At 35.5% G+C, this 21,295-nt stretch overlaps 1 protein-coding gene across 1 annotated transcript; it reads right to left on the bottom strand.

The window, feature by feature from the left end:
* Positions 1–6,843: 6,843 nt before the first annotated feature.
* LOC136070884 (uncharacterized) lies at positions 6,844–11,740 on the bottom strand. The gene is made up of 2 exons (XM_065781452.1): positions 11,587–11,740; positions 6,844–7,220 (listed from the first exon to the last, which is right to left on the bottom strand). The coding sequence occupies exons 1-2, from the start codon at positions 11,738–11,740 to the stop codon at positions 6,844–6,846; spliced, it is 531 nt and encodes a 176-aa protein (XP_065637524.1).
* Positions 11,741–21,295: the final 9,555 nt, after the last annotated feature.

Raw genomic sequence — 21,295 nt, 5'->3', positions numbered from 1 at the left:
AGTATCTAATATAATGTATCTAAATCCTATAAGCATTCATCTTGACATGATTCTATCACTTCTTTTATGTGGTCTATTCTATCGATTCTATTATTGTTACAGGTGTCATCTTTTATATATCTTTTTAAATATTCATTTGAAATAGATTATGTTTTAAGATTCCACAAGTTGATACTAAAAATATCATCTAATACATTATTTTATAAGCACCAATCTATTTGATTCAAATAATTCTCTTCTTTTTGTGATTTATTCATTATTTTATAGAAAATATAGTAAATAACTGACTATCATCTGACAAACAATATAAAACTTTAACATGATCAAATTGCCCTCAACAAAGTAGCTAGGTGTTGAGAATTATTAGGTATATGCTTTAAAGGTTCCTAATTGGGACTCAAGGTAACATCCACATAGTATATCTTCTTCTAGGTTGGAGGTGCCATCTTATGTATTGCTTTTGACATCATTGTAACATCTATTTTCCAATCTCATTCTTTATTTTGAAAATAAAATATAACTGACCATGTAACAAATAATGAATCAAGTCATTTAACAAATTCCATTTAACTTCAAGAATCAAGAGAAATAAAATTGAAATTTCATTACTTGGGGTTTCAAGCTAATCTTTTATATGTTATGTAATCTTCCATGTTAAAGGTGTTATCTACTGTATTATCTCTCATTTTATAAACATTCAACTCTCTTTCTTTTGAGTGAATATAAACATTCATCTTAACATGATCTAATGTCTTATCCATCATTTTATAAAGATTCATCTTAATATGCTTCTCTGTCACCTCTCTCTTTTGCTGTCCATTTCATTTTCACTCCTCTCTCTCTCTCTCTCTCTCTCTCTTAAAATAGATGACATACAATTAATCATCATATATTTTATATAATTTAAACATTCAAACACGCTCAAGTAGTTCCCCAAAAAACTAGAATAAGAGTATGATCACACAAGTTTTAAAATATTCTTAAATTTGGGGGCTCAAGGTGTCATTCATATTACTTTTTTTTGGAAGTATTACTCTATATATATGCGTGGTGTACCGACTCCTTTAATCAATATTTTTTTCATAACATTGAGGAACAACCTAAAAGTGGTTCAGAAAATTAACCCTACCAAAGTGACTACAGAAAATCAAGGAAAGCTAGATCCTGCACCAGGCTTTAAAGTGGTCCTGGAAACTATAAATATATAAACTTGAGCTTTTTATTTATTTATTTTTGGAGTGAATATAAAATTGAGCATTATATCCTTTCATCAACTTAAAATCTCACTGCTCCCTCCAAAATTATTTACATTAAAATCGTTAATGCAACGAGGTTAAGAGCTTTATAATTTAATTGATTGACATCTTTTAACTAGCTTTTTTAACTAGAGTAATTATATAGTAGTAATTATTAAATAATCTATGGTGTACTACAAATAGATTAATTAGGGTATAGTGGAATTGTTTGTAGGATTCAGAATTCTTTGCTCTAATATATATATTTTTTCCTGATTAAACGAAATAAGGAAGCTCGAACTGACCTGTGCAATTCAGAAGGTCCATTGCATCTGGGGCGTGGAGATTAGTTTAGCTTAATATTATTAAAAAGCTGCACTATATATAGGATTCCAAATTTGAAGCAACAATTAGCCTTTACAACTTACGCACATCATTATTGATTAAACAAATGAATTCTGAAAATCGAGCACAAACATTGAGCCACTGATTTATAAAGTTCAAATTAACAGGGAAACCAATAGTAATTCTTTCATGTTTCACATTATAAAATTGAAAACCCAATTGCAAACTGTGAGCAACAGTCAAGAAGAGTACCATATCTTCGAGATCAATGAAGTAATAGTCAGCCTACAGGTTCATTCAGTTAGGCTTAGGTGTTAGCAGACGTTTTTTTTTCTTCCATTTACTTGGCAGACAATTGGGCCGTCCATCAACAACATTGTAAATTTGTAACGCAATTGTAATATAGATTCTCTCGAATACCTTATTAAATTTAAATTTCATCCATTCAACTCACATTACAGACTACAAAGGGATCAAGAAGATACAGAGAATGACTTTTGATTAAAGCAAACAATATACGGGCTACGTTCGTAGATTCCATATGTTTTCCTATCAGGGACACAAAATATTGAACGCATTAATTTGTCTTTTTTTTGTTGTTTGTTTATTTGTTTGTTGAGAAAAACATTAATTTGACTTCTATGCTAGCCAGATTCAACATTTTTCTTTCTTTCTTATTTGGGAAAAATAATCCAATAGTTTTATTATTGGAACATATATATTACACCCCATACTTTTAAATGAGACATTTTGAAAACTCAGACTTTCATATATTTACTTAAAAAACCTCAAACAAGACCCACTATCACATATGAAATGCACAAGGATAAAACTAACTCGCTATGGGGTTTTCTAGGTATTTTCCCTTATTCATTTTTGGCGAAAAACCCATTTTCGTCCTTACATTTTTACGCGATCCCACTTTGATCCCTATCTTTTATTTTCACTGCTTTTAGTCATTGTTTTGAAAAACACGTTTCATTTTAGTCCTTACCGTTACTCATTTAACAGAAATGTTCTATGTGGCAAACAGTTCAACAGTAAATGCTGACGTATCTATTAAAATAATATTAAAAAAATTATTTATATTTTTAAAAATGCCACCTCAGCAATTTAATTTTAAAAAAAGCCACATCAGATAAAAATAATATAAAAATTTCTAACCTAATTATTTTTTAAAAAAGAAAAGAAATTAGTTAAATTAATTTTTTTCTTTGTTTTTGGAAGAACCCAAAGAACTCAAGTCAGTGTTCTTCATTTTCTTGGTTCATATTGTTAAAATTCTCCTTCAATCAAAATAAACCCAAACCACCAACCACCAGGTTCTCTCTCATCCTCAGGTTCTCTCTTCCCACAAACCACCAAAGCCACCGAGCCACTCATCACTCTCAGGTTCGTCGGCATGATTTGTCTCCAACGCCGCCGCTACTCCTTGACGGCTCGACCTCCATTGTCGTCAACTCATCCACCGATTCTCGGTTAGGATTTTTTTAACAGCTAGTTGAGTTTGTGGTTGCGGTGGGTAGCTAGGTTTTTGGGTGGTTGTGGTTGGGTTTGTGAGTTGTGATGGGTGGCTAAGATTTGGGGTGGGTTATTCATGGCTTTTCACTGTGGGTTCTTCATGAATTTTCTGGTAAATTGCTATGGGTGATTCGCACTTTTCACTTTGGGTTCTCTCCTTCTAAAAAAAAATTATGGTAAGGTAATTCCCGGTTTGAATTTTGGGAATGATAATTTATGGTCTGATTCAGGGGTTGGGTTTTGTTTGTCATTTGAGTTTGTTCGTTCAGAATTTTTGAGTTTGGGTTTATTTTGATTGAAGGAAAATTTTATAAATTTTTTTTTTTTTTTTGGGTTTTGGAAGAACATTGACCTGAGTTCTTCGGGTACTTCCAAAAAAAAGAAAAAAATTAATTTAAACAATTTTTTTTTTTATAAAAATAATTAGGTTATAAATTTTATATTATTTTTATCTGACGTGGCTTTTTTTAAAATTAAATTGTTGAGGTGGCATTATAAAAATATAAATAAATTTTTAATATTATTTTAATAGACACGTTTGCATTTATTGTTAAATCGTTTGTCACATAGGACATTTCTGTTAAATGAGTAATGGTATGGACTAAAACGGAATGAATTTTTCAAAACAAGGACTAAAAGCGGTGAAAATAAAAGATAGGGATTAAAGTGGGAATCGCGTGAAAATGTAGGGACGAAAATGGGTTTTTCGCCTTCATTTTTTTATTCACATGTAGACTTCTGAAAAGGTTAGAATCTGGGGCCATTAATTTATCACTAATATCATTTTTCACTTATTAATAATCACTCACCAAAGTAGCAATTTAAAAAAAAAAAAGAAGAAAAAAGAGAGAAAAATTAGCGATCCATAAGGGTATTAGTTTAAGAAATATTTTTTAGATACCTTTTATTAGAAAAGAAAAAAAAAAGAAACTAATTTTTGGGAAAAGTTTATATATTTCTCATAAAAGTAGTATCAAATTTTTTCTAAAATAATCAATTAACAAATGGGCACCTATTAACCATACCCTATAAAAAATTTGTAAACAAGTTTATAATTCTAGCATTTTCCTTTTCCTAGAATCTATTCTATACTAGCAACATTTATTACTTGATTCTACCAAAATTTTTATTTATTTTTTATTTTTTTATTACTTAGAAAGAAATTCGTCAACTAGACCGAATGTATACTTCTTCTTCCTCTTATTTATTTATTTTTTTTTTTGTCTAGAGAATTCAATGTATACTTACTATTCAATAAAAAAAAAAAAAAAAAAAATTCAATGTATACTATTCAATGAAAAAACGTAATGACAAAATCATTAATTTTAAATCATTAACGTCAAAATCGTTAAGATATAGTAATTTCTTATTGAAAACTGTAGGGTCAGTTTTTGCGGCCCAAGCCCAAGGAGGTATGGATTTGGAACCCTCTGAGCCCAAAACAATAAATTTTGTAGAGAGTGGGCGAAAGGGCTAGGCAAATAATGAAAATGACAGTATTAAACAGCAACACCAATGAGAGAAGTTGAATTAATGTGCTCTCGGACTAATATGAGTACTCTGTCCGAAGAGAAGTTGTTCATTGATAATCAAGGGTTACAATTGCTGGAGCTACAACCATCTAAGGTACCCTTTCTCTCTCCTGTTTTTCCCTCCCCTTCCATCAGAGGTACCCTTCCCTTATATAGCATTACCTTCTTACATCTCCTCCGTCCACTTGTTCATCATCCAGGCATCCACTCGAGTACATGTCCCATCATCCCACCTTTAGCCTTATGTGAGTGGCGGTAGCTGAGAAAGCACCGTTCAGGTGTCCTGTCCACATAAATGCGGCCAGAAAGGTAGGTACAGGGCATTAAATGTGGTGGTTGAAGTACGCCTCCTTGATATTCCCCTGTTGCTGTTATCTTCATGTGTGTTCGAGGTTCCTCTCCCTCCTTACACTTGTCAAATAGATCACTTGAACCTCCCATACTCGCGTTTGATCAAACCTCTTCGGATCCGAGGACTCATGACTGCTCGGACGTATGAGCATCTCCTCGGATGGTATACGTGTTCGTCTCCAGGCATCCCCCATTGGCGTGGGCTTCCGACTGAAGGCTTCATCTCCTCGGATGAAGAATGTTCCTCTTTTAGGGCCTTGGCCGAATAAGCTGGGCTGGGTTTTTCTCCCCCACAAAAACGTATAAGAAATAAAATAAAATAAAATAAAAAAGAGATACCCAATGTCAAAAAATAGGGGCGGATTTTCCCTGAAAATATGGATTATCTGTAGCGGTACTCATTACCTATCTTCTTTTGGAAATAAATTAAAGCATTGGCTTGAAGATGAATAATAAAAAGATTGCTAACAATTCTTCATCATGAACAAAACAATTTGAAATTATAACACAAAACCCTAAAGAAATTAGGTTTTAAGAAACACATAATTGCAAAAGATTGCTAACAATTCTTCATCATGAACAAAACAATTTGAAATTATAACACAACACCCTAAAGAAATTAGGTTTTATTAAACACATAATTGCATTGCTAACAATTCTTCATGATGAACAAAACAACTTGAAATTGTAACACAACAACACCCTAAAGAAATTAGGTTTTAAGAAACACATAATTGCCTTGAAGGTTCAACAATATAAGAGGTGTTATTTAATAAATTAAATATCTCATTTTATAAGTAATCATCTCGAAATGATTCTATCACTTCTCTTATGTGGTCCATGCTATTAGTTTTGTTATTTTATATCAAGAATCTCATCAAAGCTAAAAGATGACATCTAATATATTTTAATAATTAGTCATTTACATAGGAAAATTATTGAATACTTCAAGAGTATCGTAAATGCGTACTCCTCTCTCTCACATAAATTGTGAATCTCACCATAAATTTAATTACTGAGACTCACAGTTATGTGAGAGGAGGAAATACGTATTTATGGTGCTCCGGGAGTACTCAATAATTACTCATTTACATGATAGGGTTAATTTGGATTCAACAAGTTAAGGATAAAGTCTCTCAGAGACTGAATTTGAAGACTATAATACAAACAAAAATAAACACCCTAAAAAAATTATGATTGAAGAAACCCAAAATTGTCGTTCAACAATATAAAAGGCAACATTATTTAATAAATTATATATATTTTTTTATAAGGCTCCATTTGGATTGGCGTCTGCATCCAAGGAGTCTGCATTTTTGGTTTTTTTTTTTTTTTTTTTTTTTTGACTAGCACCTCTTGCACTATTCATGGGACATGAATAGTGCATTAAGGCATATGAACAATATTTTTTTTTTGTGTGAATAGTAACTAGAAATTATTTTTTACTTTTTTCAGTTTTTAGCAAAATAAGCGGTATCCAAACGCACACTAAGTATTCATCTCAGCATGATTGTATTATCCCTCTTATGTGGTCTATACTATCAATTTTATAATTCTATAAGATCTTATCTAATATATTTTAATAATTATTTATTCAACATGATTAGATTTAATTTATTGGATTCAACAAGTTGAAGAATAAGTTATAATTAAGTTAATATTCATTATTAGTTACCTCTCTCATTTTTTTTTTCTTGTTCTCATATAATTTGAATCTTTTTTTTTTTTTTTTTTTTGAGAAACAGGACCAAGTCCACTGATATTATTTAAGAAACTAAAGAATTTGCTGAAACAAACACGTCTACATCAGATGGAACATACTCCATCCAAACTATAAAAAGGAAAGAAAGCCTTGCTCTCTAGGTTAAAGCATGCGCAATCGTATTGCCTTGCCTAACAATATGAGAGAAAGAAAAACTCTTAAGGGAGGTTACATGAATTAAAGTGTGTCTAACAAGATGACCAAAGGATGAGGAAAACATATTGCCCTGTTGAGGAGCCTTTATTCCAATTTTTGAATCACCTTCAAAGTGGCATTGTTGAAGGCCAATTTTTGACGCAAAGAGCATTGCCTGTCTAGCTGCAACCATCTCCAAGCACTTCACACTAAATGGTTTTTTAATTTTTTTTGCCATAGCTGCTATGATTTGCCCCATTGAATCTCTAATCACAACACCAACCCCAACTTTGTCATTCTCACTGAACATCTCACCATCAAACTTTGCTTTATACTCACCTGGTTCAGGTGACAACCATTTTTGACGATGGAACATTTTTCCCCTGTTGTGCACCTTTCGACCTACCTTGAATTGTAGTAAATAAGTTTTTGCAGCTTCTCTAATTCTTTCCAGCAGTGTAGCCTTCTCCCCAACTTGGTTTTATTTTGATGGGTCCAAACGTACCATGCCATGGTTGCAAACATCTTAGTAGCTCTTGGTTTTGAGAGGAGCCAATCCACTAAATTAGTGAAAGACTTGTGAGTTGACTCTATACAATTAACCCAGATGAATTACTTACACCAAACAATCTTCAACGCTTCACAGTTCCACAATGCATGTTTTACATCCTTTGTGTTGGGAAATTTAGACCCCGGTTGATAGAATTTGACAGGAATTTATACCCCTTAAACAACCAGATTGCGTAGCCTAGATTAATTAGCCAAGTTGTTAGTCAAATTAAGCAATTCTAGGTTAAAACAATCCAAACAATCATATCAAGAATATAAAGCAGCGGAAAATAAATAACACAAGATATGATCACCCAGGAAACCACACGGTAAAAACCTGGGGAGGATTTGACCCACCGATCCTCAAGGCTAACCTGAATTCACTATGAAAGAATTGAAGTTCATACAAAAGGACTACAAGCTCCCCGCTCGACTTCCTAATGCTACCCACCAGTAGAACTTCCTGACACGACCACGCGCAGGCTCCGAATCCACGGACTACTTCTTTCTTGAATTCCTCAATCAGCTACAAGCTCCCCGCTTGCTTTTCTTTTAAGTTCCAATGGTTGCAACGGTAATGATCTTCAAGATGTTGAAATCATCTCTACTATGAAAACCCTAAGTTTTGTGTAAAGGAAAGCTCCTCAAAGATCTCACAAGAGATTCACACAAAACAGCAATGTATGAGCAACAATACAATATGGACGACCTCCAAAAACGTGGCTAGGGTTTAGTTTATATACCTAGGGTAAAAACATAAAACCCTAAACGTTTAATGAAGTAGGGCTGAGTTGGAAATTCTGCAGAAAATTCAACCTGTGCGATTTTCGATCGATTGAGTCTATTCTTCGATCGATCGAGCCAGGCCGAAAGTCCCAAGTACTTCTGCAGCCACTCGATTCCAACTTTACAATATTAAACCAACTTTGAGCAAGTCTAAATAAGACTAAATACAATGTTTTGATCATGGTTTGCCAACATTACAAATTAGAGTTCTAAATACATAAAATCCTAAGACCTTAGAACCTAACAGAATTAACAAGTTTTAAACCTAAATTGTTAATTAGATTTATTATTAATAAAACTTGTTAAAACAAACAAACATCAATATCATGTCAAAATCATGCAGTGGAAAAAATAAATAAGACAAGATATGATGACCCAGGAAAACCAATGAAACCAACCAGTTTCACAGTAAAAAACTTGGGGGGAAACCTTTCCAAAAAGTAATCCACTATAGTAAAGAGAAGTTTCAGATCTAGTACAAAACCTTTGTCCCTAGACTCTACAATCCCGTAGATGAACTCACAGCAGAAACCTTCTACCGCTTCAGAACCTCTAAACTCTTCAATATATGAACGCTACCCTTTGATGTTGCACGGATCCCAATACGTGACTAACTCCTTTGCACGAATCCTATTACGTGACTCACTCACCAACTTAAGGAAGAATAATGTTGGCTGCAAAGTTCTTCACTTCGTCAACAATAAAGATCAAGAAGCACTTGGTTACAAAACCCTAAGGCGCAAAGATGCAGTAGCTTCTTTCAGAGAGAATAAGGCATCGGTCACCTTTTGCATATGTTCTCCTTGTATTCTCTTATGTGACGGCCTCTAAAATAAGCCTTATATAGGTCTAGGGTTGTGAGAAAAGAAACCCTACACAAATACAAAAGCCTGGCCCAAAAATAGAAAATTGAGTTCCCGTAACCTCGACAGATAGCAGGTGTCGAGAAGGTATTGAGGTTTAATGAATCTCAACAGATACAACTATCGAGGAGGTGTCGAGAAGGTGTCGAGGGGACAGAAACTTTCTCAATTGATCAACCAGCTATCGAGATTGCGATAAGAATCAGCTGAAGAGCTCGACAGATAGCTAGGTGTCGAGGAGGTATCGAGCAGCTATCGAGCTTTAAAATTCAGCACTTTCTCACTTGATTCTTGGATAGACTTGCATGGCTTTAACACTTGAACTTGAAACAAGGTTTCTTGAAGTATTAAACACATCCTAGATTTACCCAAATACAAGTAAAGTTGTCAAAGGATTAGCAAACTACATAAAATAGTGACATATGTTCTTAACAAGTGAATCACATATGTCCTAACAATCTCCCCCTTTGGCAATCCGTGACAAAACCACAGCTAACAAATGACCATATGAGAGAAGTCATAAATCACTCAACTCATATTCACTTGTTGAATACAATAAAATCTATCATAACACAAACTCTTGAAAAACTTTGCAAGAAGAAAGTTTATGGTAAGTAGACTTTGACAACCTATATTTCTAAAACACTTTAAACAAAACTCATTAAGGCATCTTGTGTGAAACAGAAATAATAAATTGCATACAAGTATAATGAACATGTGTATAAAGATAGATAAGAAACAACACATGTAAAGGTAGGTGAAGAAAACATACATCAACATATAAAGAAGATAAGGTCAATGTATGTAAACAATGGTCACAAGACACAAGGTACAAGAAGAAGGAAGTAAGCCCTCCCCCTAACAAGATGAAACACATCTCTCCCTTAGAAAGGAATGTACTTCTTCCCCTAACATGTAGAATCTTTAAAAAGAAACCACATATCTCCACAAATTCTCCCCCTTTTTGTTATGATTGACAAATGGTACAAGAAGTTAGAAAGCTTCACTCGAGAGACATAAAGATGGTCAAGGGGGCACAAAGAATCCATATAAATGCATGAATGTAATGAAACAAGATGCTATGGATGACAAGATAAAAGAATGATGCAAAACATGTAAAAAACACATCTCTCAACAAGAAAAATGTTAAACACATAGATCCTAAAACACATGCACATACTAAACAAGTCTAACAAATTTTATATTTCAAAAACAAGTCAAGACAGTTTAGTGAGTATACATTAGCACATGTAACACCTTTGTGATGGCCAAATCACATTGTACCTGCACATGTATCAAGAGTAGTAAAGAGTATTGCGTGTTGTGTGTGGAAAAACATCGCAAGATTGCATATGTGTATACATGTTATAACGATTTGATATGTGAGAAAATAACTTTAACTTACACACAATCATAACTGTTTAATGGGAACTATCACCTTCGAGGTACATCCTATAACTCTCACATCTCCTAGAATACACGCTTGCAACCATATTTAAAGCATTTTTAATCTTTTTGTTTTTTATTTTCTTTACATATTTTCTTTTATTTTAGCATACCATGCATGTGCATATAAAAGAGAGAAAAGAAATACCCAAGATGTTAAGCATTTGACATCGCACTTTTGCTATGCCGAAGCATACAAACGTTTTTGACACTGCACTTTTACTATGCCAAAGCATACAGGTGTCATATTATGATTGGCGGACAACAGTGCTGAGATGGTTATTTATATCTTTCTCTTAGGATTTTCTAGTCCTACCCGTAAAAAAGAGTGATATGAGTGTTAAGTTTAAGAGATAACTTAATCTTACTCATCACAAACAAGAGCCACAAAACTCACTTTCTTAGTTGTGCATAGAGATGCTCATTTAAGCTACAAGAGATACCAAGTTTAAAAAACTTTGTTTCAATGGCCATCCAAGGTACATAAGTACCAAAGTACACAAAACACACACTGTTTTTATATTTTTCTGATTTTTTCATTTTTATTTTTATTTTGAAAACAAAACAAAACAAAAACTAAACAACCAAATAAAAATAGACAAACAACATAAAAGCAGAAAGAAAGATGCATATGTATGAAAGCATGATAGAAAAATGCAGATGCATGAAAACGTGATTTCAAAAGCAGATAAGAAATTAAGTAAAGAGAGTCCTATTTTAGATAGAAATAATTAAAGCATAGGACAAATAGAAAAGACAATTAAGTCTTAGGTTCCTTTCTCACCCACACAGCATGAGTCTTTGGCCGTGAAGATGAAAAGACACGTGTCCTAGTATGTCAACTAAAGGATATAGAAGAATTAGAATTCTCCTGAAATTGAGTTAAAAAGCTCAAAACTTTTAATAACTCTCCAAACAAAGGTGTAGGTCCTTGAGAGAAAACCTGTGACTGTTTGGACAATTGCTTATAAGGATACAATTTAAAGCAATTAGGACGAATGTGTCCAGAAGCCCACAATGGTGACAAACATGAGGTCTAACAAAGGATTTAGATTTCATACCTTTATTATCTTTCTCAGACTGGGGTACAAAGATAGTCCTTGATCCAGAAGTCATGGAAGAGGAGGGGTTGGAGAAAACAGTATATCCTAAGCCAGTCTTATCAGAACTAGGCTTTTGAGCACTTAATACCTCATCAAGCTTTGCATTAGACATCCTCTCTATTTGAGTTCTAGCTTGACTAAGTTCAACCTCAAGATTCTTGACATTTTCTTCTAATGAGGTGTTCTTTACAATAAGAGTCTCAACTAACCGTGTTGTCTCATCTAGCTTGACTAACAGATCAACTTTTTCAGTTTTTATCTCATTAAGCTCTTTTCTATAAAGATGAGAAGTCTTTTCAAATTTTATGAATTCAGTGCATAGCTTATCATAGGCTTCCTGAAGGGTCAACTTCTTGGGTACTTCATCATCAGAAAAATCCTCACTGTCACTAGTACTCTCTACAAATCTTATCGGTTGTGGCAGCAAAGGCCATAACGTGATGACATTCATCCACAAACTTATCAGAAGAGTCATCCTCAGTGTCACTCCAAGTAGCAACCAACCTTTTATCTTCTGACTTCTTGGTCTTTTCCTTCATGAGGTAGTTTGGACACTCTATCCTCATATGACCAAAACCTTTGCACTCATGGTATTTGATGAGGGGTTTCTCATTCTTGCCTTTCTTAGAGGATTTAGGTTTCCTAGGAGGTTTGCCCTTATCCTTTTTCCTAAATTGAAGGAGCTTGATAATCTCATCAGTTATGAAGGTTAGATCCTCATCCTCATCTTCACTTTGATCTTCATCTTTAGAGTCCTCAGTTTCTTCTTCTATACCCTTGAGAGCCAAGTTTTTACTCTTTCCACTTTTTCCCATTAAACCTAATCCCATCTCATAGGTTTAAAGGTTTCCTACAAGCTCAGTCAAAGGAATTTGATCAATGTTCTTTGCTTCTTCAATGACAGTGATCTTGGCATGGAATCTTTCAGGTAAGGAGCTAAGAATTTTCTTAACAATTTTGGATTTTGCAATACATTCTCCAAGGTTGAAGGCAGAATTCACAATATCCTTGAGTTTGGCATAGAACTCATCAAAGGTCTCATCCTCCTCCATCCTTATTTCTTCAAAACTACTAGTGAGTTGTTGAAGCTTCACATTCTTTACTGCCTTGGTACCTTCATAGGTGGTCTTAAGAATAGTTCATACTTCCTTGGCAATTTTCGTGGATGATATTTTCTTGAATTCCTCATTGGTCACTCCACAGAACAAAGCATTCAAGGCCCTACTGTTGAAATTTGCCGCTATGATTGTTGCATCATCCCAATCCACCAGTGCTTCCTTTGGCTTAATCCAGCCAACTTTAACAGCTTGCCAAACTTGTTCACCTAGAGCCCATAAAAAAACTTTCATACAAACTTTCCAGTACGCATAATTAGTGCCATCAAATAAAGGAGGTATAAATAAAGATTGTCCTCTATCCATGACAACAGGGGTCAAGGATCACACTCAGGAAATTAATCCAATCAGAGTGAACCCACTATGATACCACTTGTTGGGAAATTTAGACCCCGGTTGATAGAATTAACAAGTTTTAAATCCAAGTTGTTAATTAGATTTGTTATTAATAAAACTTGTTAAAACAAACAAACATCAATATCATGTCAAAAACATGCAGTGGAAAAAATAAATAAGATAAGATATGATGACCTAGGAAAACCAATGAAACCAACTAGTTTCACAGTAAAAAACCTTGGGGGAAATCTTCCCAAAAAGAAATCTACTATAATAAAGAGAAGTTTTAGATCTAGTACAAAACATTTGTCTCTAGACTCTACAATCCCGTAGATGAACTCACAGTAGAAACCTTCTATCGCTTTACAACCTCTGAACTCTTCAATATATGAACGCCACCCTTTGATGTTGCACGGATCCCAATATGTGACTAACTCCTTTGCACGAATCCTAGTACGTGACTCACCCACCAACTTAAGGAAGAAGAATGTTGGCTGTAAAGTTTTTCACTTTATCATCAATGAAGATCAAGAAGCACTTGGTTACAAAACCCTAAGACGTAAAGACGCAGTAGCTTCTTTTAGAGAGAATACGGCATTGGTCACCTTTTGAATATGTTCTCCTTGTATTCTTTTATGTGACGGCTTCTAAAATAAGGCTTATATAGGTCTAGGGTTGTGAGAAAAGAAACCCTACACAGATACAAAAGCTTGACCCAAAAACAGAAATTTGAATTCTCGTAACCTTGATAGATAGTAGGTGTCGAGAAGGTGTCGAGGTTTAATGAATCTCAACAAATACAACTATCGAGGAGGTGTCGAGAAGGTGTTGAGAGGACAAAAACTTTCTCGATCGATCGACCAGCTATCAAGAAGCTATCGAGATTGCGATAAGAATCAGCTGAAGAGCTCGACAAATAGCTAGGTGTTGAGGAGGTATCGAGCAGCTATCGAGCTTTAAAATTCAGCACTTTCTCACTTGATTCTTGGACAGACTTGCATGACTTTAATACTTGAACTTTCTTGAAGTATTAAACACATCCTAGATCTACCCAAATACAAGTAAAGTGCATTTTGTCAAAGGATTAGCCAACTACATAAAATAGTGACATATGTTCTTAACAAGTGAACCACATATGTTCTAACACTTTGGAAATCTGTTGCATAGGTGACACATAGGATTTGCTAGCATTTTTCTCCTCATCAGGTTTTGTTTTGTGGGATAGGCTCCCCTCCCGTTTTATACTCTCCCGTTTTCTCCAGTTTTAATTTAGATGACTGACACGTAGCACACATAAAATCCAAGGGTTAAAAAACGTTCAACTCATATTAAGCTTTTTCTATTACCCTTTTTCTCTTCGTTGCCTCTTTCTCTGACCAAGATCATCATCCTCAAGTTACATCTCTTGCTCGCTCTCTCATTTTCCAAACCTCTTATTATCAAAAAGAGAGTTCTTAGAGATCATCATCCTCAACATTTGGTGGACTTCTGGACGGTGGCAATTTGGACTGAAGCGGGATTCACTTCCTTTCCTCAAAAAATAGAACATGAATTTTATATTTTATCCCATCAATTTTCTATGTCTTGAGTTCCCATTGTTATGACTTCTCAATTTTCCCAGAAAATAAAAAAGATCAATTAGCCTATGATAGTGTTTGCAATGAAGTGAAAAATTGTTAACAGACAAATCCAAATATGCCTCTTTCTCCGACCAACATCATTACTGACACCTGGGTCTAGATCAGAGCAAATCACTTATGAGGCTCTAACTTACAATATCAACAAAGTTTCTCTCTTTGTATCACCAGGACACAACAATAGCAAATTAGCAATGGCCTAACCCCAGCTCATACCAAATTCGCTACCCATCGAAAGTCCCACTCCAAAAATCCACATCACCTCTGAGCTAATTTTCTGCAACCACTGGCTGAAGAAAAAAAAAAAAAAAGTCACCTGTAAGAGCTATTAATCACACACAGTGCCCAACCCATATTCATTCAATCAGTATCTGCAAATGCCAAAGAAACCAACTCATACCCATCTACCCAGCTGGAGGACCTCCCTGTTTAGTTTCGCACTGCCACCAAACCGGGTTTTGATGCTCTCAGCCATTAATCTCACCACCGCTTCAGTCCAAACTGCCACCGTCCACCAAAGGATGAGGGTGATGTTGTTGATCGGCGTAAGAGGCAGATAAGAGACAGTAGAAAAAGAAGAAAAAGAACAGAGAGAGAGAGGGAGAAAACGTATAATTTCATGGACGTTTTTTAACCCTTAGATTTTATGTGTGCTACGTGTCAGTCATCTAAATTAAAACTGGAGAAAACGGGAGAGTAATAAACGGGAGGGGAGCCTGTCCCTTGTTTTGTTGGCAGACAATCAGTACATGCCCACCACAAAAAATGCTTGATCTTGCTAGGTGCCTGCAATTTCCAAATCCCTGACCACAGACTTACACTCCCATTTTTGCTAGAACCCGAAGCTTCATCACATCTTGAATCTTCACATACACTCTTGTACCCTGACTTGATTGAATAGATGCGATTTTTTTTTCCAAAGACCAATAGAGGAAGTTAGGTTGGGCTAATGCATTGAAGGGAATAGCAGCTAGCCGTTGTGCTTCAAAGGGCAAAAAGGAGTTTTGAAGCAATTGCACATCCCAGCTGCCCGTAGTTTGGTCAATCAATTCTGCCACACAAGCATCACTACCTAAACCTAGTATGGCAGACATAACTCTTCCACCCGAAAGACCTGGAATCCAGCTATCCTTAAAGATACCAATAGACCTTCCATCCGCCACTCTCCATTTTGCTTCTAGTAAAATGACTTTTCTTGCTTTTAAAATGCTTTTCCAAGCAAAGGAACCTGAGACATGTTTGGCATAAAAATGGAGCCATTGGGAAAATATTTTGACTTAAATACACGATAAAACAAAGAATTTTTATCATGAATAAGCCGCCCTACCTGTTTTGCCAACATTGCATCATTAAACTTTGTAAGCTCTTTGAAACCCAATCCACCTTCTTTCTTTGGTTTACAAAGTGTCCCAATTTTTCCAATGGATCTTCCTTTGCTCCCCATGTTGTCCCCACCAAAATTTCCTTGTCAACATCTCAATATCCCTACAGAGGCCTATCGGGAGTTTAAAGCACCCCATTGCAAATGTGGGTATCGCTTGAACTATTGCCTTCAAAAGCACTTCCTTCCTTGCTTGAGATAATAGTTTCTCCTTCTATCCTTGTAGTTTGCTCCAAACTCTATCCTTTATATAGTTCAAATTGGCTCTTCTATTTTTTCCAACCACTGCCAGCAACTCCAAATACTTCTCATATTGTTTTATTTTGGCACTCCAAGTAACAACTTTATAGCATTTTTTGCTTCCTCACCAACAGATTTTCCAAAGAATAGAGTGGTCTTATCTGCATTTATTTGTTAACCTGATGCTTTTTCATACACCTTCAAAATGGTTTAGATGGTTTCTACCTCCTCTATTTTTGCTCGACAAAAAAGAAGGCTGTTATCTGCAAAAATTAAGTGAGAAATTTTTGAACCTCCCCTACAAAGAGAAAATCCTTGAATCTTCCCATCATTTACAACATTTTGGATCAACCCATTCAACCCCTCAAAGCATAAAAGAAACAAATATGGGGATAAAGGGTCCCCTTGCCTTAAGCCCCTAGGTGGAATTATATGACCCCTCGGTTCCCCATTTACCAATATAGAAAAGGAGACAAAACTAATACACTCATAAACCCACCCTCTCCATTTTTGATGAAAGCCCATCCTCTTCATAATTTTCATAAGAAACACTCATTCCACCTTATCATAGGCCTTGCTTATATCTAATTTCATAGCCATAAAACCCATTTCCCAGTTTTCTTTGTATTCATATGGTGTAAAGTTTCAAAAGCAACTAATATATTATCTAAGATGGCTTTATCAGTCTAAAAAGCACTTTGAAACTCAGAAATAATTATAGGAATAATTTTTTTCAACTTGTTTGCTAACATCTTTGAAATTATCTTATACAAAACATTACAAAGAGCTATAGGTCTAACATTTGAAACTTTCACAAGACACTTTACTTTAGGAATAAGTGTAAGATAAGTATGATTCAAACTTGACAATATCTTCCCAGAGTTTAAGCAGGCCAACACTACTTCTATGACATTGTCTCCAATATCCTTCCAATAATTTTGGTAAAATAATGGTGGCATGCCATTAGGACCTAGAGCCTTTAGTGGTGCCATCTGATTTAAGGCTTGTTCCGCCTCCTCCCTTGTAAAATCCACAGTCAACTCTGCATTCATGTCATCAGTAACTACCCTACATGTATGCTGCGTGACCTCCTGCAACTCACATGGATTTGATGAAGTAAAAAGATATTGGTAATAATTTTCTAGCAAGGCAGCCACACTCTGATACCCCATCAGCATAATACCAAATCTTGAAGACTTGAAATTTGATTTCTTCTAAACCTTTGAGATGCGTTGTTATGAAAATACTTTGAGTTTTTATCCCCTAATTTCAACCAGTGAGTTTTTGATCATTGCTGCCACATTTGTTCCTCATTCATCAACAACCCTACCAATTCTGTTTTTAATTTCACCAATAAATCCACATTGTTTCCTTGCAAGGCCGAATCCTTTACTTCCCTCATTTTTTTCTTTTTTTCCACAATTTCCCATGTAATGTTACCGAAGCGTCTCTTACTCCACCATTTTAGCTTAGTTTGGCACTTACCCACTTTATTCACCACCCTACTCATCGGTGAACTACCTTTGCCATCTCTCCAAGCTGATGCAATTGTTTCATGGCAGCCCTCATCTTCCAACCACGTTTGTTCAAACCACCAAGGTTTGTTTGGCCTCACAGGAATACCATTAGGATGAATTACCACAGGTTTATGATCTGACGTTCCACACTCCAATACTATCACCTTAGTTGCCGATACTTTTCAAACGAAACTGTAGTTCCCAAAGCCTTATCCAAACGTTCCCATACAGTCACACCATTTGCCAAAATTTTAAACCATGTGAATTTACTCCGTGCATAACCTAAGTCCATTAAGCCACATTCATCCAACACATCCCGAAAATTTTTCATTTGCAAATAAGGTCTTAACCATCCACCTTTCTTTTCGTGCGTCATTGTGATCTCATTGAAATCATCTGCACATAACGATGGTACTGCAAATATGCCCTGCAAATTCCTTAATAGATTCCATGACTCCATCCTCCTTTGTGTTATAGAATCCCCATAAAAACCCGTAAACCTCCCACCATCCTTGCTTTTATTGATAATCACATCAATATGATTTAAGGAAGATGAATCAATATCTAATTCCACATCTTTCTTCCAAAAGAGAGCCAATCCACCCCTTAAATTAATCTTTGAAACGCCAAAGTAATTTCCCATCTGCAATCTATCTTTGATTTCACCCAGCCTAGCTTTAACTAGTCATGTTTCGGCTAAGAACACAATTGTAGGATCTTGTGCCCGGATCAAATCTCCAAGATTTTGAATTGTCTACTAGTTCCCAAGCCCCCAATAGTTCCAACATAAGATACTCATGATGTTTGGTGGGGCTGGGAACCAGCCTCCACCATTGCATTAGTTTTTCCATCACCACTCTTTGAAACCATGTTTTTTTTTTTTTTTTTGGTAACTCCGATTGGTGTTCCTCTCCCTCTACTCCCCTTTTATGCCCTAGTTCAATCCCAAGCCCTTCCACAGAAGCTAATCTAGTTGTTTGCAGCCTTGACCACTTGCCAAGTTTCTATATTTTTTGGAAAGATTCTACTCCTCCCACACCAATGCCATCTCTATGAGCATCCTTAACTTCGGGTTTGATCCCTTGTTGTGTCAGCTTTGTGTTGTTAGAACCTAAGACTCCTTGTTTCTCCACAGCCACCCATTCGGTCACGTGCGTATCAAATGGTTTCAAATCCTGATCAATTTCTTCAAGTTGTTTACGAAACAAATCAGTAGTACCTGCACGTGATGTCTCCTTGTTTAACTCAGACTTAGTTTCATTAGAATTTTTCAATCCACCTAGCATCACTTGTACATGCTCACATGACTTGTTTGGACTAGAATTCTAGCTACACTCAATTACTACTTTCCCTGATTTTCTCTGCTGATCAACCTCGAGTAATGAGGACTTATTGCAATCAATATTCTCTGTCATAATCTGTGCATCCCCATTGATCATTGAGTTCGTTTCCAATCCTATAACCGATCCCCCATCTGCATTCAAATTTTCATTTAATTCCTCCACCACCTCCTCGGTTTCCATATGGGAATTTTCCTCCCCCGGCACCACCGTATACTTACTTCGCGATGCACCTGCAACCCCATGCCTCCCTGATCTCGGTCTATCTCCCTCTACCCCTGATTTGTCATAGAAACTGGGGACATAGATCACCTTTTGATTTGTCGGCACATATGGGGCTTCTCGTAAAGAAGAGCTAAATTGTCTGTTGGCTTCCTTCAACGTACCTCCTACTCTTAATCCACAGAGGGCAGTCCTTATCACCATGGCAAAGCCTACCACACCAAAAACAAAAATTTGGAAAACACTCGTACGTAAAGGATACCCAAGATTTTTCCCCACTTTTAAGAGTTATAACCCTTCCTCGACACAAAGGCAGTGAGATGTCAAGCTTGATTCTTACTCGAATAAAACAACTTCCTTCCTCAGTTTCAGCACCAATGGAGCGGACCACCTCACCAATGGTATCACATATATTTTCTGCCACTTCAGTTGTCATATACCTCATGGGAATGTCATGTACCTGGACCCAAAACATCACTGTCTCGAAAGTTAAGGACCTTAATGGAATATCCTTATCATACTGCTGTACCACTACAAGATGTTTGTCAAAACTCCATGGTTGATTAATCAAGATTCGAGTAACATCTCTCTCATCCTCGAACATGAATAAAACTTTGTGTCCGTTCATATTTCGGATCTTGAAACCATCACAACATCGCCACACTTGCTTGAAAGTTCTACCCACAGCCTCCATGTTTAAGGCATGGGTGGTTAGGAATTTTGCCGCTAGCATGAACTCATACTTCCTTTGTACCTTTGGTAAAACATACCTCGTCTCTTCCTTATTTGAGAGATAAATTCCCCCATGATCGTGATAAATCCTCCATACTATGACAAATGGTAGAATCTCCGTGTGCTAAAACCTGTTTCCCTTAACCCCAAAAAATAAACCACCAAGCTCTACAAGCACACTTGGTACTTGAGAGGACAAACACACCTACTAAGAGAGACGGAGTTCTACAGCCTAAGAGAAGAGGGAAGAGCCTACTTTCTTAGCGATAGAGAAACTTCTCTTAGGGTAATTGTTAGAAAAAAATAATTTTGATAGTGCTTATTTAATTTGAATCTATACTATAATACTAGCAACATTTATCACCTGAAACAAATTCATCAACTAAACTGTGTGTGAAACATTACAATAAACCGTCGCGCGAATGTATTCAATAAAAAAGCATAACGTCAGTCATAATCATTAAGATATAGTAATTTATTATTGGAGAAATATAGTAAGAAATAAAATAAACTTTTTTAACGAAAATATATAGACTATTCAATCATAATAAAAAAGGAGATAGCCAATGTGAAATTAGGGGCGATTTTAACTTCCACCACGAAAATCTGGGAACGCTTTTGGAATTCAATTAAGTGTTTAAAAAAACAAAAAGAGCGTTGGCTTGAAGATAAATAATGAAAAGATTGCCAACAATTCTTTATCATGAATAGTTACCTCTCTCAATTTTTTTTTTTTTTTGTTCTCATATAATTTGAATCTTTTTTTTTTTTTTTTTGAGAAACAAGACCAAGTCCACTGATATTATTTAAGAAACTGAAGAATTTGCTGAAACATGTATGTCTACATCAGATGGAACATACTTCATCCAAACTATAAAAGGGAAAGAAAGCCTTGCTCTCTGGGTTAAAGCATGCGCAACCGTATTGCCTTGCCTAACAATATGAGAGAAAGAAAAACTCCTAAGGGAGGTTACATGAATTAAAGTGTGTCTAACTAGATGACCAAAGGATGAGGAAAACATATTGCCCTGTTGAAGAGCCTTTATTCCAATTTTTGAATCACCTTCAAAGTGGCATTGTTGAAGGCCAATTTTCGACGCAAAGAGCACTACCCGTCTAGCTGCAACCATCTCCAAGCACTCCACAC

The sequence above is a fragment of the Quercus suber genome, unplaced genomic scaffold, assembly GCF_002906115.3.
Source record: "Quercus suber isolate HL8 unplaced genomic scaffold, Cork oak 2.0 scaffold_267, whole genome shotgun sequence".
In the NCBI taxonomy this organism is placed as follows: domain Eukaryota; kingdom Viridiplantae; phylum Streptophyta; class Magnoliopsida; order Fagales; family Fagaceae; genus Quercus; species Quercus suber.
The sequence above is the reverse complement of the archived record's forward strand: the minus strand, read 5'-3'. Positions and strand labels throughout refer to the sequence as shown.

Bases quoted from the DNA above. Each gene is read 5' to 3' on its own strand.
- LOC136070884 (XM_065781452.1), bottom strand. From the start codon at position 11,740: ATGTCTAATGCAAAGCTTGATGAGGTATTAAGTGCTCAAAAGCCTAGT. The intron at 7,221-11,586 runs GTATGAAATCTA...CACCTGAACCAG, and splicing joins GTCTGAGAAAGATAATAAAG to GTGAGTATAAAGCAAAGTTT.